The following is an 18,891-nucleotide window of genomic DNA, read 5'->3' on the forward strand; positions in this document are numbered from 1 at the left end:
TTAGCCTATAGAAAATAAAATATATTTAAAGTGAGCTTGAGAACGTATAGGTGAGGTTGAGGCCACTAATAGGTAAATCAGATCCTTCCAGTGTTTCAATTTCTTTTTCTAAAACAGTATATTTAACATGTACTTTCTAAGTGAAAATAACACAAAGCAAGCAGACACCCAGAGATATGTTCTCTTCCATCATGACAGCTTTAAAGAGAGGGAAAAAAACCAACAGCGCTCTGTGTCAAAGCTACAGAGGAAAGGCTATGGCAAATAGTGAGAAGTCTTTAATAGGAAACATCGCTATTGATTTCAGTAACCGAGAACTGTCTCTGAAGCCCATGTGGATTTCAACTGTTGCTTCTATCACAGGGAGGGAGACACTGTCTCCGGTAACCTTGTAACATCCTTACTTGCATGAGGCCTTACAAGATAGTTTGAGGGCTGGAAGTACTGGGTAAAAACTGCTGCAGTCTAAGAAGCAAAATTCTGATTTGATCAAAATCTCCGTGATAACTACAATTTACTAGGAATATTTCTCTTGAATAAATTTGTATTGAGATAATTTTTCAGACTGAATAACTTTGATTTGCCAGACCTCAGTGTGACTTCCTAAAGCTGCGCCAAAAACCTTTTTGCTAGACCTTTTCTGGCATGTTCCCTGTCTGTGATGATTCAGGTCAATGTGCCTGGCTGCCACTATCGTTTAAAACGCAAAGACTTGGTGTTCTCACTTTCTGTTTGGACAGCTGGAAGCTATGACTATTTTTTACACTGTGCTTTGTGCTCCTTGTGCTCAAAGTTGAGCCAGAATCAAAAGCCAATAGCCAGTGAAACTAATAGCCAGGCCTGAGCCTACCGAATTCACATCATTTGGCACCTGCTGGTACTCTAAAGCGAGATACAAAGTCCATATAGGTCCTGAGCACTCCAGGGATCTATTAAAGGTATCTTGCACACACCATCTTATAGTTAGAAACCCACAAAGTACTGTGGTCAATCTTGCTGCACAGAGAGCTTAGTATGAGCACCTCAGGAACCTTGAACAGTGATGGGCCAAAGACTCAGATGAAGGTCCAGCAGAGAGAGAAGGCACATGCTAACTTTTGCCAACACTGTCAGGAGTTTGACCATGCCTGGCTAGAGAAGTAGAGTCAAACGACCAGCAAGCAGCATGCAGGACTTTAACTGGATAATGAAGGTTAGGGACTATCACTAGCCAAGACCTCTCAAACTCCCAGAAAACACTAGGAAGTTCCAAGGATAAAGGGAATAAATGGGCTAGCATTGACCCAGGTGAAGATACATGCAGACCTTTTTTCTCTGAGCATGTTTGGGTGGAGGAAGGTAATATTCTGGGCTGATCATTTCCTGGACCTGCAGCCAGGTGCCGGGCACGATGCTGGCAGGGCTGTACCAAAGGTGGCCTCACGCCTGCACCAGCTCTGGGTGGCTGCTGGAGGCAGCCTGTCTCCTCCCGGCCTCTGGAGCCGCCTGGCACCCTGCCCCAGCCTCCTGATCTCCCCAGGCTGTCATAAGGACCTTGCTTTCCTATGCTCTCCCTCGAGCCCTGCCGCTATGCTTGCCCTTACACTTTGGTAAGAGGTGTGAACCGCAGGGTTTCCCCCAGCCTGATTCATTCCTGCAGCTGGGAAGAGGCTTCCAAACAGGGCAGAGCTTCTCTCCGGTCCTTCAGCCTCTTTCATCCTGCACTGTGTCCCCCCTGTGCAGCTCTTCTCCCTTTGCTGCCCCCACACCCCCACAGTGGAGTGGTCACTCGTCACAGACACCGGGTGGTGGTTTTCACGGACCAAATGCACGCACAGGAAGAGGAGCAACAACCACAAGTTATTCACTTCCAACGCGCCAACCGGGAAGGCAGGCGCGGCGCGGCCCACCGCCGTGGGGTACGGCAGGGACGCGCCGCGGGGAACCTGACCCAGCCCCGCCCGCGGCCGGTAGCGGCGGGACGGGGCGGAGACGGCACCGCCTCTCGCCGCCCCGCGCCTGCGCACGCCCCCGATCCGGGGTTTAGCGCTGGGGCAGCTGCGTCGCAGCTGGAGACTGCGGTTCTGCCGTCTTTCTGGTGCCCGGCGCTGCCCGCTGTCCCTCGGCTCGCGGAGCCCGCGCCGCAGGTGGGGACAGGCCGCTCCTGCGGCAGAGGGGAGCCGGGGGAAGCGGCGGCGGGCCTGAGCCTGAGCCTGAGCCTGAGCCTGGGGCGGGAGCCGGGCCGAGCGCGGCCTGTGGCTGCGCGGCCCTGGCGGAGCTGGGCGCCGGACCGGGGGCCGCCGCCGCAGTTCGTGGGCTTCGGCGAGGCCTGGGCAGGCCCGCAGTGGGGCTTTGCTTACCCTGGGGCGGCTGCCCGCGCTCCTCCGAGCCGAGACCCCCGCCTGCCGGCCGGGGCGGTCGGTGGGTGGGTGGGTGGGTCGGTGGGTGCAGGGGCCCGCCCGGGGCAGCCCGGCAGCGGCTGAGCCCGCCAGGCCTTGGTCCGCGCCCGTCGGCTGGGCGCTTCGCCATGTTTGTGAGAGCAGCTGCCGCTCCGGCTTGATGGGGGAGAAAATCCGTGAATCTCAAGAGAGGATCTTGACTTCTGTGTTTTTGATGTGGCCAGCCTTACCGAGCAGGCTGTGCCTGAGAGATGGGTCTCTAAAGGGATCGTGAAAGGCAGCACTAGACGTGACTGCCCGTGCTGAGCGAGTTTGTGGCTGCCAAGTCATGGCCTCAGTCTTGCAGCTTTCTCTGTTTTGGGGGAGCTTGCGTTGTTTGTAATTAAACAACAGCGGATAGGGCAGAAGATGGTTGAGGTTAAAAAGCTTTTACTGTTTTGAAAAAGAAGTAGATTTGTAACCTCAAGTTTATATACTTGCATTTAAGGGTTAAGAATGCCACTGTAACTCTTTGTAGAAGTATAGTAATCTAGTTTACAGGGATTCACTGAATTTATAAACAAAAAGTTTTTCTCCTCAAGTCTTGCATGTAACTCAGGATGTGGTGGTTCTGTATGCCAGGGACATTGTTTGAGTTTTGTCTATATCTTATCATGCCACAGCACCATAGCAAGCTGAAGGGCACAGTCTTGAACAAAAGCCACTTATCACAACATTTTTTAGTTTACCAAACTCTTTCTAATAGACTGTGAATGCAAGGAAACTCCAAACAAGTCCAAGGAGACTGGAGGGTATACATCAGTTAGGGGGGAGAGACTGGGTCAAAGCACAGCTGTTAAGCAGAGTTTGTGACTGGTGACATTAAAAAGGCTGTCACATATGAAAATTATGTATTCTAAGAACTGCTGTATCCAGCATATAAGTGCTGGATAGAAGAACAAAGTGTTCCTGAGTTTTGGTCAGCTGTAATAAGGTTCATCGCTTCGTTAGGGTAGAAAGCATGTGGACAAAAACATTTCACTTGAAGATAGTTGTGTCTTTTTTTTTTTTTCTCATTTTTGAACTGATAGATGTCTCTCCTAAGTCTCTAGCAGCAGAACAACACTATTAAATTCTGATTAGTGAAGCTCAGGTACAGTTGGTATTGCAGGTTACATCTGCATTAGTATTTTAGTTTAAATAAAGGGTGTGTTCTTGAAAGGAGTTCCCAGTCATTCTTGCTTGCTGCACTTTGGTTCATATCACAGTGTGATCTGAGAGTATGTGAACTCTTCCTTTTAGAAGAAGCTAAAACTAGAAGGTGCACTTCAGTTATGTGTGGGTGTCATCAGTCTAGACAAGAGCTAGTATGAAAAAAACACACGAAAACATGTATATTGTGGATGTTGGATCCTCAGTAACTGTTTATTTTTAGAGTTATGCTTGTTATGTATTTAGTTGTTAATGTAGACATAGCCTGAGCCTACCATCAGTAGAGCAGGTAAATTGAATACAGTTGTAGCACTACAGCACCAGAAACTGATCCCTAAGCTTTCAGACCTATAACTGTGACAGCTACTGAACTGCAAGACTTGGGTATTGCAGCATAAAAGCTATAGGTCAGCTACAAGGAGAACAGTAAGCAAAAAACACACTTGGAATAATCGTCAACATTGTCAACAGCTTTTTCAGAATTTTTTTTTTTCCGTAGCTCAATAGTTTTAATTCAACAATTTCCATTATTGAATGGCTCCTACACTTAGAATGTTTAAGAAGTGCTGTAGCAGCATAAGGATAAATAGTTTTCCTTCTTGTAAGGGTTTAATGACTTAAATTAATAAAATAATGCTGCATATTTGCTGGAACAGTAGCTGGGACTCATTGCCATTTGTTGAATTACTTTTCCCCTCCTACATTCACCTAGCCTTTGTGGCAATATAATGAATTAATGTTGTGCTTCTGTTACCATTGCAAGTATTTGACATCTTTCTGTTCTGTGTTGAGTTGTTGGTTTAAAATTTTCTGACTTTTTTGGCACTCTCAAACTTCCTCTTAAGATTTCCTTTCTCATTGAACCAGCATGATAATTACTAGCAGCCACTTTAAAAATGCCACTTAAAATGGAAAAACTGAAGTTTTGCATGCTCTTTTTATATCATCCTGTTCCCCAAGACACTGGTGAACTGAGTGGCTGGTGTGTTTGTGTGTTAAGTAACTAGACAGGTTATGGAGATAAGCTGGGCAATTGATTGCCGTTGCTGTACAGATTTATTTCTTTTTAACTTTGAGTTTGTTTTCAACCTGTTGCAAATTTAGGTTTCCACTTGCATCACTTCATTACAGCCTTTAGTTTCAAGTATTCTGTATTTCAAGGTAGTTTCAGTGTCATGGCTGAAAAGCTACAGTAATGAGACAATTTAAAATTTGCATAGGTAGCAAAAATGTTTTTGTGATTAGTACTTTTTTTTAACAGGTCTTTGTAAATGCTGTGTATTGCCAGCAGCTTTGTTAAACTTTAACTCCCTTTTTTTTTTTTTCCTTGACTTTCCTGTGAACCAGTCCTCTTTGGGGTTAAAGGGCATCATCAGTTTAAACACTTCGAGATTTATATTTCTAGCTTGGAAACCAGTTGCTGATCTCATGTTTTCAAAAGAAGTCTGAGCTAAAAAGCATATTAGAATTGAGTCTGTAGTGCATCTAGAAACCACTGAAAATTGCAAACTTGCTTCCTAGAGCCAAGTCTTAAATTTTTTGTTCATACAAGGATTAATGTGTTATGTGAAAGTCTATACAGTAAACAATCCTTTGAAAAGCACTGCTAGACTGTTGTAATCTTTTGCCAGTGAATGTACTGTCCTAATGTAAAAGCCTCTCATCGATCCCCCTTCCACCTGTGCATACTGGAGGATCTGAACAAAGCTCTCAGTTCAGGTTCTTGTGCTTGGGATTGACTCCGGAATGACATGGCCTTAGCTAGATCTTAAGGGATCTGAACAGAGGGCAACAGGAGTCTTGTTGCGGTAATGACCGTAGACTAACAGTTACCTGATGCGGAGGAATAAATGCAAGCCGTGTTTGAGTTGTCCTCCCTGAAAACTTTCATCTGACTTTTATTTTAGACATGGGAAAATCACTCTCTCACCTGCCCATGCATGCATGCAAGGAAGATGGTTATGATGGAGGCACAGTGTCCGATAACATGAGGAATGGGTTAGTTCACTCGGAATCGCACAATGAAGATAGCAGATGTGGAGATGTATCGCAGTTTCCCTACGTGGAATTCACAGGAAGAGACAGCGTCACCTGTCCGACTTGCCAGGGAACAGGAAGAATTCCACGAGGTAAGTTTTTTCCTTATTTCCTTTTTTTTAACCTATAGACTTACCTCATAAACATGTGCAGTTGTAACTACAGTAATCCATAACAAATAGCTCTCCTAATCAAGATGAAGTTTTTTTCATATTTTTAACTTTTTAGCACTAAGCATTTTGTTATGATTACACTGGATGAACAAAACAAATTGAGTCAGCTTTGACTGCTACCTCTTGGGTCTTCTCTTGTCTGTACAATGCCAGTGTTCCTTGCTTCTCACCTTTAAATTTGCACATAACCCTAGCTCTTGCCAGTTGAATTTTCAAGCCTTTATTTTTGTGATGTTTAATTGCATCTTTTTCTAACTACCTATTTTAAACTATTTAAGTCAATATATAACTTTGCAAAAATATGTGCAAATACAGAGAAGGAAAAGTGGACCTGTGCTACAACACCTCTTCTCTGATAATTTATAGTGAATTTTCTTGCCCTCGCTGCTGCCAGTGACCCTCGATTCCTTTACCCTCCCTTTATCCCATCTGTCCCTGCTAGGCAGAGTACCCCAGCTGGGAGTTGAAAAATGCACAAGATCTCTGGCTGCCCCAGGAAGGAGTAGACTGCACAGCCTTACTCTTCATGCCTAACAGTTTTGTTTACTTGCTGCCATCATCCTTTACTTTTCCTTTAAATAAAACATTTTGCTTTATTACACTTCTCCCCTGTACAATAAGCCAGCTGAATAACTATTTAGGAAGAGGGCTTTGAAAGGAGAATGCAGGATATCTGAAACCAGGCAAAAGGAGAAAGTGGCAAATGCAGTGTACCAAGGCACAGCCTTCTGCTTCAGCTGTAAGATCTTCCCTTTGATGAGGGGGAGGAGCTGATGAGGAGGCTTAGTGTTTGAGACTGCTTTTCTTTTGCCAGAAGTCTTATCCAAAATAGATTATTGGGTGTAAAAGCTCTCAGAACTTATTTTGCCCAGCAGCTCAGTAAAATTGACTCATGCCTGTGCCATATTGTCATTGCACATGTGCTTCAGGCAGATTAGGTTCTGGTATAGTTCACAAATACTTCTCTCACCTGCAAATAAGTGGTAGGGGGCACAGGATATTTAAACAGTTGTAAATACTCTAAGAGATTTGTGTTCTGCCTGTTAAACTTGATACCACGATGTATTCTCTGAGTACCCTGAAATTCAGCAAATTTGAAGTGTGGAAAAGCTACGCAACTGAAAGTTATCTTAACTGAAAGATTATAGAGAAGGAAGTTTGTCCTGTTAGCTTGCTAACTTGAAATACTTGATAATATCAGTAGCAAGTTTTACTGAAAATAGTGCTAGCTAAAATGCAGCAATAGCAGGATTCCTATATTCAAAAGCTTATTTTTTTATAGGATTCTTGGATGTAACACTTAAACAAATGTGAGCTAGTTAATTTATTAAACATTTTGCAGTAACTATTAAAAATGCACGTTGTCCATACGTTCTAACAAAATAATGTGATTAAAGCTAGAACTTCAAATGAGTTATTAGAGCAAGTAGGGCTGTCTTTTTAATTATTCCTTAGTACTTTAGAAAAAAAAAAAATCACTTTTCTTAACGGGAGAGGGGAAAAATTAAGTGTTCACAGAATGACTGCATGACTAATAGGGAAGACTATAACACACGATAGGATGGCTAAACTGTATAGTAAACACACGAAACTGCTTTGTTTCTTGGACAGCTTTAGCTTTTCAGTATAGTAAAGTATGAAAGTAGGACTGTGCTGTCTTGTTCAAAAGTTGAAGATACTTCACTGAAGCTGAGGTGAAAATTGTTTTAAACTGGTAGAGTTTTTTTTTTTAGAAGGTTGATTTTACTACTGCCTGCTTAGTTAGCATGCTTTGCTCAGTGATTCAGCATGGAATCACTTTGAAGCAGTTGATTTAGCTAAGTGATAACACTGGTCAAATTCTGCATTTGACTTAAAAAATGCAAATGTGACTTGGTCCTGATGCCTCTCTGTTCTCATATGGATAAATCTTAATTCAGTGTTCTTGTACAGCAAATAGCAAAAGCTATACAGGCAAGATTTTCAACAGCTCATCTGTGCTTGTGTTCTTTATTTCCACTGTTACGATATCACCCATATGAAAATACTGGCTAGTGAAGTAACTTCTTGTTTGGAGAAATTCCAGTAGATGGCTTTTGACATCCAGAGTGCTTCAGCTCAGTCCCATAAGCAACCTGACCTAGTCAGGGATGTCCCTGCTCCTTGCAGGGGGGTTGGACTAGATGACCTTTGAAGGTCCCTTCCAACCCTAACCATTCTATGATTCTATAAGAAATGGTTGTATATACCAGTGATTTCCAGAATGCGGTGTATGTGTAACTTGTATCAATTTGCGTGGCTGTGGCAACACATGTATTTTTTTCTTAAACAAACGTGACTACTTCTTTTCAGCAGAATACGTGTAGAATGCTTTCTGGATCAGTTCTTACTGCCCAAGCTTCTGGATGTTTTCTATTATGACTTTATATGGTCTGGCACAGAGAGCTGGAAGCTATTACGTACCTCCGTTTCTTTTGAGGAAATAGTGCCAGAGGCATGTGGCCTGCTGTGCATGTATGCAGCACAGAGGCAAAATTTGTTGCTGTTTTGGTCTTTGTGGGCCTGGTGTTTTTCCCACTCTGTGTTGTGTAAGCCATGTTCTAATTCAGAGAGTGGCATAAGCTACAGTAATATTCTACTTGTGTCCTTATCTGGAATTTGAATGTTTATCTTTAGTGTTTATTCTTTGGTGCATTAAGTTATAATGGGCACTCTTTGTTTCAAGTAACTGCAACAATACTTATTCTTTGTTTGTTTAAATTCTGAAAGGGTGTTTTTGTTTCCAGGGCAGGAAAATCAGCTGGTAGCATTAATTCCATACAGTGATCAGAGACTGAGGCCAAGAAGAACGTAAGTTAATAGTTGTGATATGTGAATCTACAATTAATTCTTCTCTTCTAGTTAAAATTCAGGAATTTAAAGGAGATAGTGTTAAGAAGAATCAAGGAAAAATCACTGGAATGTTTTCTTGCATTCGGTATTGAAAGAACCCTGCTTCTGAGTAATACCAACCTTAATAAATAATTCTCCAAGAGTTAGATGTTAACAGGTGTGCATACTGCTGTCATGGTATGTCTTACAAAGCAGTACTGTATCATCTCTTCATGTAGTTATTTATCTGAATATTTACAGTATTAATGCAAGTATTTCTCAATCTCTGTAGCATCTTAATTGGTTTAAGCAGATATGTCTTCAGTGTTAAAGTCTGAGTAAAGTGATAACTTACTTTGTAGCAGTGGTCCAAATAAGTCACCTAGAATGTTGTTTGTAAAGCTCTGAGCAGCTAGCAAAATCCACAAATTCATAATTCTGTTATAGCATATCTAATTTTTTTCCTCTAATCTAAAGGTGCACTGCTCAGAGCTGCTTGTTCTGACACTTTTTCTTTTCTTGATGTTTGAATGTTTCTGTAGTAAACAGAAATGATGCTGGGAAAAAAACTTCAGATGATACTGTCCTGAATCATGTATCTGATGTAATAGTAGTACAAAGTTGAAGCATATTACTTTACTGCAGTTATAGTTTTCTCAAAATTGGAACACTAGAGCCTTTTGTTTGTGTATTTTTTTATTATCATGCAAACACACACCTTTTCTGTAAGGTTAATTGTGAATTTTCTGTTCCTTAGCAGAAGTCTAACACTTTCCCTGAAAGTCTTTTGTGACAAAGAATCCCATGAAAGGCGTACGAGACTTTTATTCTTCTGAGTGCATTGTGCAGGAGTCTTGCAGAATGACAAAAGTTCTGCTATAAATAAGTTTTAAGACGAAGTGCTTATGTTTCAAAGCACATAAATATTTACCTCTTCCGTCTCCCTCAAGTTACAAATGTTGGTATAACCATATGTTTTGAAACTTGAATTTTTATGTATATACAAGAGTAACATCTCTGAGATACAGAGGTGAAGTGCAGTATAGCTTTTTTGGTTTTCCCATTTGAAAGCTAGAAATAGACTGAACTAGTTGTATTCACTAGTCATGCTCCTTACCACTTAAAATAACATGCCACTATTTTTTAATGTGCTTTTGACTCTTTAAATGCGCTCTCTTTTTCTCCAGAAAGCTCTACGTGACTGCTTCTGTAACTGTATGTCTGCTGCTTTCTGGACTGGCTGTATTCTTCTTGTTTCCTCGTTCAATTGACGTTGAATACATTGGTGTGAAGTCAGTATATGTCACTTATGAACAGGGTAGACGTATAATATATCTAAATATTACGGTAAGTCTAGCTATCTGTTTGGATGTTTGTGATTGATAAATGCAACAAGAGATGCTACTGTGACAGTTTAATATACATAGAAATTGTGATTTAGCTAGTGCCTTAAGAAGTAAAAGTAGATATAACAACCTGCTTTGGCTGGTTCCTGTAGGTATAGTTAATAGAGGTGTAGCTACAGGCTACCATTGGATCTTCTATTTTCATGGGAACAGTGCCTGTGGAGTTGTGTACATATTCCATTATTTCTGGAATATGAGTGAAATGTAGTGTGTGTATGTAGGAATGTTGTTCAGTGTTGCCCTGGTGTTATGCAGCTGTCAAAACTGATTTTTGAGGAAGAATGGTTTCTTAGCCACCTTTAAAACTTAAAGGAGTTCCTACCAGAAGCTGCTTGACCTCTTGGTAATGTAGTCAATACAGATTGCCTAAAGTCTTTTGGCAAGGTTTCTCATTTGAAATAAAGCAAATCAGCCATGGGAGAAAAGAGTCCTTTTGATAGCTAAATTTCCTGGAAGGAATAATTAAGGATAGGAAGAAATGCAGTATTTGCAGTGGAGGGTCATCACCAGGGAAGTTGTGCAAAAGTTTGTGCTGCTCAATATATTCACAAAACTTGAGAATGGGATAAAGTGATGGTCCCTTACGCCCTTCCTCCGCCCCAGTCCTAGAAGGCAGGAAATATATGTTGTAGGGGCCACCGGCTCCAGTTCTCCTCCCAGCTCAGGTGAATGTTAGCTCTGTCCGAGCCAGAACCAGGCCATTATACTTGCATAATTTCAGGTATTACAGTCTCGGGCACAAATTTCAAAATGCGTGCTCATCAAAATACACGGAATGGATAGCTGATAGTGTTTCGTTTTGTTTTTTTCAGAACACACTAAATATAACAAACAACAACTATTATTCTGTTGAAGTGGCAAATATCACTGCCCAAGTTCAGTTTTCAAAAACAGTTATTGGCAAAGCACGACTAAACAACATCACCAACATTGGTCCTCTGGATATGAAACAGGTAAATAGGGTAGACTTTCAAAGCTGAATGCATGTTAATTTTCATATATAAATCTAATAACTTGCGTTTTCATTGTGGTTTTTTTTTTCAGATTGACTATATGGTGCCCACAGTCATACAAGATGAAATGAGCTACATGTTGTAAGTGTACTCAGCTTTAAATATATCACAAGTCTTACTAAAAATTCCAATTATGCTAAAACCTACTTTTCTCAAAGTCTTCAGAAATTTATTTGCAGAGACGTTGTGGCATTTTCTTTGCTTGAGTTTAATTGTACTGAAAAATAGTTAAACCATAGTTGTTTCAGTGGTTTAATATAGAGACTTCCTGTACCTGGCTCTTGGCACTTTGAATGGTATCTCTGTCCCAATGGTTTAGGCCTTGGCAATAGCTAGGACCTGCTGCTTTGTGGGGTGAAAGTGCAGGTGTGTTCCCCTAACAAGTTCTCTGGTAAGTTTCTGACAAATTTCTTTGGTGATAGAGGGAATTTATTTTTAATTCTATAGAAAGCAATTTGTAATTCAAATTTGAGGCTAATTTGTATTTCTTTTATTCCAACCAAGTGTGTACAATGGTAAGCAGTGTTTTGCAGCCTGTCCTCTAAGCAGTTTTATTCATAGCTTCTGAAAGTTCACTTGACCAATAGATTATTAGCTCAGTATATCTCGGTAACAAAACCAAATGTTAGTTCTCTTACACTGAAATGCAGACTGAACAGAAAGAGTTAACTACTGAGACTTCAGGTCTCTATGCAGTTCCAGTGGATATCAGCCCGTTGGAGTGAGAGAGAACCTTATAGCTTTTGAAGTGCTGGAATAAATTGAAATAAGTATGAAATAATGAACTGGGGACTAACTCTAAATAAACAGGTGGTGGTGCTCTTCTGTCACCTCTTAAAAGCATGTAAGTTAGCTTTATGTAAACACTGAATCCTATGAGTCTACTCACCCTTTGAATGCATGAGGAATAAATAAAAGTGGCCTTCATAGAACTTATGCTAATACCTATCTAGTCGTGCTTTTGGTGCAGTAATGCATTGAAACTTCTTTCATGGTCAGTACTGTGGCCTTAACTTCAGTAATGCTGTTGAGAGTCTGTTTCCAACAATAGCTGCAACTTTTACCTACAAGCTGGTGACTAACCTTAGAGAAATGTGGATGACTGGATTTGTATACAGATGCAGACAGGCAAAAGCTGCTCTGCCTGTGACCTGAACTGAATGGATTTCAGGCTCCTGTGCTTCATGGCTGCAGCCTCAGTGATAGTATGGAGCAATGATGTGCTTACTGGTCTAGCTTAGAGGTAGATTGTGCAGTCTTGGAGTAGAGGCAGAGAAACTGTCATGTGTCAGTCCCAGTAGTCTGTAATGTGGGCTTGCCCTCCTTCAGGACAGCGAGTGTTTGGGAATGTTACTAGAAGAGCAGACTAATAGGTGATTTGTATGCATGTGAAAATATTCATTGCTTCAGCACAGTGATGCTAAGCATGGGCTATAACTGATAATAAGAGACCCAAAACTGTAGAAATTTTTGTCAGTTAAGGTTTTGAGTTCTTGTACAGGCTGATACAGCAAGGTTCTAGTGCTTGTGAGTAGCACTGACTACTTTTGTGATGTATTTAAAATGTACTGAACAGAATTTGAGCCACACACAAAACTACAGTTCATTTTTTCTGCTACACGGTTGATATTAGTTGACCTCCATGACCTGTTGACAGTTGTTGTTTATGGATTTCTGCTCTTTCACTGTATTGTGAGTCTTGAAAGCCTGGATTTGCTGTCTGAAGTGACCCTGGAGACAGCAAGCCAGCTTCCTTAGTTTGAACACCCAGCCAACATAGCTTCAGCTAGTCTTAATGGGGTTTTGTATTTGTTACTGTGTTTGGACTTTTTCTGCACACAAATATTTAACTTTCCAGTGAAGGCTCTGGGATAATATTTGTAATACAGATAGTAGTATTGTGGGTTATAGCATTGGGGGTTGTACAGGGGATCACACTTCGGTGTTTCACCAGCTAGTCAATTTAGGTCTTGTGTTAGTCACAACTAGGAAGTTGTTTGGATCCTGAAGAGTATGTGTCATGTAAAATCAGTTTAGGCTGAATGCAGGAGATCTTAGAGGCTTGAAATGTCTGCGTACAATCACCTCTATTCAGCAGACCTGTGTGATTAAATCAGCATCATACAGGGCAGCTCTACACATTTTGGAGAGCTGGCTCAACGTGGAGTTCACGTTCAATGTAGTTTCCTAGCTACAGTTTTGTGTTGTGTGATGTGTTTGGTTTTGGATTTTGTGGGCTTTTTTTCTTATTGGTTAGTTTGTGTGTTTTGATTCTTTAAAAATACATTTCTTTGCAGATAATCTGGACTTAAAAAACACTTGTATGTTGGTGTTGTGCCTCTCTGCTTGTCAGCCAGTGTGCGCTGTTGGATACAAGCTGGCTTTACATTATGTTGCAGGTTGTCTGTATTTTAAATTAGAAAACTATAATAATTGAGAATATTTGGCATTATGGTTTAACTAAATCCTGCTTTAAGCCTAGCAGGGGAGGGGGGAAAATTTATCATTACTGCAGATATCGATATAAAACAACTTTAATACCAAACTCTTTTATTTGTCATATAATTTGGATAGCCTGTGTTTATTCACTATTTAATACTTCATCATATGTTTATTGGTGCTGGGGAAAAGAATTATAATGGCATACAAATATTGTGGGTGGCTGCCATGCAATCTTATTGTACTGATCACACGCCTTTCATTCCAGAGCTGATAAAGTTGTGACCAGGAGCAATTTATTTAACTAGGGGGAGAGCATACTCTAACATAGTGTTCTATATGTAACTGGTATGTAGGTGTATGTCGGAAAATGTAAGGCCGAAAAGGATGTTTCACAAGAGAAAAATAGCTCTGACTTCAAAATCTCTGCAGATTGGTTAAAGGTTACTTTGCATAATACAGAAGTGGATGAGTGCAAAAAAAAAGGGAGTTTCTGAAGTTCGTGATACTTTTTGAGCAAGAATAGCAAGCCTTCAGGACTTTTTTTAATAGAAATTGCTACTTTTACATGAAAAGATGCTGAAGCTGGCATAACATCTATCTTTTGTTGTAAATTTTCCTGTCTGTATATAAATTTCACATGAAGTGAAGTTGCAGGAAATGATATCTATATCCTTTCATAGTAAAAGTCTTTATCAGTGATGAAGGGATACTGTAGTGGTTCAGGTTAACTTTTGTTAGCTTCTGGAAGATGGAGTGAACGCTGTTTCACAGGACACTTTTTTGACAGGTGTTACATGTAAGCATGTACATGTGAATATAGTTCATGTGAAAGCAAGACTGTATATATGTCCTGGTTCTGGCCAGGATAGAGTTAATATTTACCTGAGCTGGGTGGAGAACTGAAGCTGGTAGCCCCTATGGCTGGGATAGTTAACTAATTAGCTAACAGCTGGGGTTAATTTACCCAAATTAGCCAAAGGGCTATTCCATCCCATCTGACATCATGCTCAGTGTATAAGTGAGGAGGGTGCTGAAGTGAGGCTCCCTGCTAGTTGGAAGAGACTGGATGTGGAGATCTGTTGTGAGCTATTGTACTGTATTTGTGTTCCATCACTGTCTTGTTTTCTTCTGTCATTACTGTTAAATTTACTTTTTGTTCAATCTCAACCCACGTGTTTGTTTGTTTTTTTTCCTGGTTTTCTTTTATTTGTCAAATCTCCTCCTATTCTCTCGGAGAGTGGGGGGAGTGAGAGAGAGACTGCGTAGTCTGGTCCCCGTTGGGGCTGAACTACGACAATATAGAAGTAGACCTAGGTGAGTGTGTTAGTTTTATTTAGTGGGGGTGGGGGGCGGCGCTACGGTGGCAGGTTCTGCTAGAAGTTTCCCCTTTGTCCAGTGGACTCCACCAGGCCTAAAGTGGACCTGCCACTGGCCAGGGCTGAATCAGCTGGTGGCAGAATTTTCCCTGATAACGTATTTAAGAAGGGGAAAAGTAACAAAAAAAAAAGAGCCTTGTGGGCTCACCCTCTGGCCTCCCACCAGGCGGCCGTCTGGGCCCAACTCAGCCCAGCCCGGCTGCAAGAAGTGGAGAGGAGATGAGATATGAAGAGAACCTGAGAGGTGTCTGCCTGAGCTGATTGTGAATTCCTCTTGTGAGAGGAATGGCTGCAGGCACCAAGGTCGGTGAAGAAGCAGGGGGAGGAGTAATGTTGCTCCCAGCAGAGATTCATCTGCAGCCTGTGGTGAAGACCATGGTGAAGCAGGCTGTCCCCCTGCAGCCCATGGAGGCCCACGGAGGAGCAGAGATCTCCCTGCAGCCTGTGGAGGACCCCACGCTGGGGCAGGCAGATGCCCAAAGGAGGCTGTGGCCCATGGAAGGCCTGTGCTGGGGCAGGTGATTCCTGAGGGACTGCACCCTGTGGAAAAGGACCCCACGCTGGAGCAGTTCATGAAGGACTGTGGCTTGTGGGAGGGACCCCATGCTGGAGCAGGAGAGGAATGTGAGGAGTTCTTCCCCTGAGGAGGAAGGAGTGGCGTAAAGCAACATGTGATGAACTGACCATAACCCCTATTTGCTATATTTGCTATTTCCCTGTGCTGCTCAGGGCTGGAGCAGGGGGCGAGTAGAGATAATTGAAATGAAGTTAAGCCTGGGAAGAGGGAGTAGTGGGGGCAAGTTGTTTTTGTTCTCTTCCTCATTATCCTGCTTTGGTTTTAATAATAAATAGTTTTCCAAGTCAAGTCTGTTTTGCCCATAACGGTAACTTCAGTGATCTCTGCCTGTCCTTATCTCAAACCTTGAGAATTTTTGTTTTATTATATCTGCTCCAGGGTGGGGGGAGTGAGTGAGAGACTATGTAGCTCAATCCTGAGCAGGGCTAAACTATGATCGTGAGTATACAGTCACTGTCAGTGTTTTTCAAATATTTTAGTTGCCATTGCTAGCAACTCCATAGTCTCAATATATACAGATAGCAGAATTTCCAGTTGAAGCCACAATTCTTGCTTTTTTATATAATTACCTGTAAAAGCTCAATGCAAATCTAACAATTGCTTTTCTTTTTTGCAGTGACTTCTGTACTTTAGCATCTATCAAAGTGCATAATATAGTAGTGATGATGCAGTAAGTATGCAGACTTTCTATTTGTTGGAAACAACTTCAAAAGTCATGTAATTATCATTGAAATATTACTCAGATATACTTAATCTTGGAGTCTGTACATCATAGATAAAATGAAATTAACTTGCTTTCTGGTGTCGTAGCCTCGGAGTTCTTGAAACTGAACTGTGTCTGTTGACAGGTTCTGCTGATGTAAAGACACCTGAAAAGGTGGAACAACTGTTATTACTGTATCTGCTCTGCAGTTGGGCTGCAGCCATGGAGCTACTAAAGTCTCAAGTACTTTGAAATAAGTTTGTGTATTGGCCACTGTTCAGAAATTGCTGAGATCTCTGTGATCTTGAAGCAGTTGCAGAGTCTATACTCTGCCAGAGTCTGCTTTTCGTGGCTGGTAGCATAAATAGCAGTATGGTGCGGTCTTTTTTTGAGGGGAGGGAGGTGTAAACCCACCATGGCTGTAGCTTCTATAATATTTGGCTTTCTCCTCACAAAGCAAGGTGTTAATGAGTAAACCTCAGCTTTACCATCATCTTTAGAAAATAAGTCTGTACTGAGGGAACCAAGTGTCTTCATGAAGAAAATCTATAGTGGTAAACTAATGTTGGTTTTGACTTTTATTTAAAATCTATTTTGGTCCAAAACTTTTTCCTTAAAAACCTTACTAATATAAAAACACTGATCTTTAGAATAAGAAACTCAAGCCCCTTACAAAACAAATTGCTTCTGTTTTGTTTTTTTTCAAGAGTGACAGTGACAACCTCTTACTTTGGCCACTCTGAACAAATATCCCAGGAGAGATACCAGTATGTGGACTGTGGAGGAAACACAACCTACCAACTGGGCCAGTCAGAATATTTAAATGTACTTCAGCCTCCGCAATAAAAGCACCTGTTGGTTAGTGTGGAATGACTGCTGTTGATGCTTGCAGAGATCCTTTGAATAGGACTGGTACTACGTGAAGGGGAGAGTATGTGCATGTAAAGCATAGCGAACATGAAGACCTGTTCCCTTTAGATGCAAGGAGGAAAATGGTGCAAAATGTATATAGATGCACTTGTTAAGTGTCGTGTTTTCCCCTTCTGTTTGCTTTCTGTTACTGTGAGCACTTCTGTCAGGTGTGTGGTGGGAGGGAGAGAGGGAATATCAGGTTCTTGAACTGAATTGGGACCTTTGCTTACAGTGTGGTACATCAACTTAAAGTAACTGTGTGTGTCTGTGTTTAGGTGAAAAGTGTCACTAATGAACATTTTAGAAAAGCTGATACTCATAAACTTTAAGTTTATACTTCAGTTCTTGATATTTGACTGTTGAAACTGGCAGTATTACTACTTAAGTAACAAGATTACTTTGAGGTATCTGGATGTGAAACTTCTGTTAGTAACCCAGTGGCGATAGTTCTTTATTTTGGGATTATACTTTTCTTTTGCTGTACATGATTAGAGGTGACATGCAGTCTATGAAAGCCAGGAAAGCTCCCTTGGATAACACTATACTTGAATGTACAATTACTTGAATCTGGCATCTTCTCATATTCCCTTCTGCAACCTTTGGGATGTTATAAGGAGAATATATGTCGTTAGATTTAAAATAAAAAAAAGAAACTAAAACCCCAGAATCATTACTGACAAAGGAAAAATTCAAGCCTGTACAAAATGAATGGGGAAAGGTTTTGACAGTCTCTTTCTGCTTTGTTTTCTAGTAAACTTTTGAATACAACTATTAAAATCAAGATTGTGCAGTTGTAACTAAGTGGGGAGGTGTTTGAGCATGGGTTTGGGCAGCTTGGTGTAAATTTTCATCATTTTAATTGTTTTAATATACTGTATGTCTAAGCTACTTGTAAGCGTTAATACGTTGGGGTGTGTATGTTTAGTGCACAGGCTCAGTAAGCATTGCAGTAGTTATCTGAATCTCCAGAGCACTCACAGTTCACGTCAAAGTTATGTAAGGGAGAATAAAGCAATTCTTTCTGTAAGAGCAAATGCTGATGTAATCATGAGACTGACTGATAACAAAGCTATTAAATAGTTTCAGTAGGATAGTTTGCACAGTGAGAACTTCTGGGGTTATTGTCAAACATGGTGATTATAAATTTTGGATCCAAAATTGCTTGTCTTCTGAAGGCTGACTATTGGAAGGGTTATATACAAAACTTTTTAACTAACTAGATCAAGATTGTTTTATTTCTGAATTAGATAAGATGCAGCTGTAAGAAGGTACTGTTGAGACTGTTGCATTGTAATGAATAATACATTTTTAAAAATAGATGTTGTGGTTTTTATGCTGCCCATCTCCTGGAAATAAGCTATATAAAATGAATTAGCAATAAACACTATGGAAAAAGGCTGCTGAGTAACTTCTTGCAACTAACAATCTCTTACATGCCAGTACTTCAGTGAAGGTACATATCTATATTATGCTTTTCTTTATCGTCCTTTCTTGGATGGACCTAATTGGGTGGGTTTGGGGAAGAATATCAATAATGTAAGACTGATTTAAAAGAAATTAAATAACCATACAAAAGTACCCTCCTCTGTTTGAATTGCTATGAGCACTTACTCTGAATATCTATGAAAAATTTTGGAACCTAAACTGTCAGTTTCATATAATTGTTGATAACATGAAGATGTCAGCTTTTGGCTTTGGAGAACTTCTGGAACTGGAATGGTCAATTCTGATGACTTACTGTAGTTACATTCTGATAATTATTCTTGAATTTGGGCACTTGAAAGTTAACATTCTTTATTATAGCTTACATTCATAAGGGAAACTAGTTCACAA

The 18,891-nt window shown here is 40.9% G+C and overlaps 1 protein-coding gene across 2 annotated transcripts; it reads left to right on the top strand.

Annotated features, from left to right (window-relative positions):
* The first annotated feature begins 2,010 nt into the window (after positions 1-2,010).
* On the top strand, positions 2,011-18,454 carry TMEM106B (transmembrane protein 106B). 2 transcript variants are annotated; one of them, XM_086742410.1, is made up of 8 exons: positions 2,011-2,126; positions 5,477-5,698; positions 8,545-8,608; positions 9,817-9,976; positions 10,848-10,988; positions 11,080-11,129; positions 16,060-16,113; positions 16,854-18,454. In XM_086742410.1, exons 2-8 carry the CDS (start codon positions 5,479-5,481, stop codon positions 16,990-16,992), a joined length of 828 nt encoding a protein of 275 aa, XP_086598536.1. In that variant the 5' UTR covers positions 2,011-2,126; positions 5,477-5,478; the 3' UTR covers positions 16,993-18,454. The 2 variants fall into 2 exon arrangements, with proteins under 2 accessions (XP_086598536.1, XP_086598538.1); XM_086742412.1 differs by lacking the exon at positions 2,011-2,126 and adding an exon at positions 2,560-2,684.
* Positions 18,455-18,891: the final 437 nt, after the last annotated feature.

This window comes from Chlamydotis macqueenii, chromosome 2 (genome assembly GCF_036417535.1).
Source record: "Chlamydotis macqueenii isolate bChlMac1 chromosome 2, bChlMac1.mat, whole genome shotgun sequence".
NCBI classification, from domain to species: Eukaryota; Metazoa; Chordata; class Aves; order Otidiformes; family Otididae; genus Chlamydotis; species Chlamydotis macqueenii.

Coding starts and splice junctions, on each gene's coding strand:
- TMEM106B (XM_086742410.1), top strand. CDS start 5,479: ATGGGAAAATCACTCTCTCACCTGCCCATGCATGCATGCAAGGAAGAT. Junction 9,977..10,847: donor TAATATATCTAAATATTACG/GTAAGTCTAGCT, acceptor TGTTTTTTTCAG/AACACACTAAATATAACAAA. Junction 10,989..11,079: donor GTCCTCTGGATATGAAACAG/GTAAATAGGGTA, acceptor TTTTTTTTTCAG/ATTGACTATATGGTGCCCAC.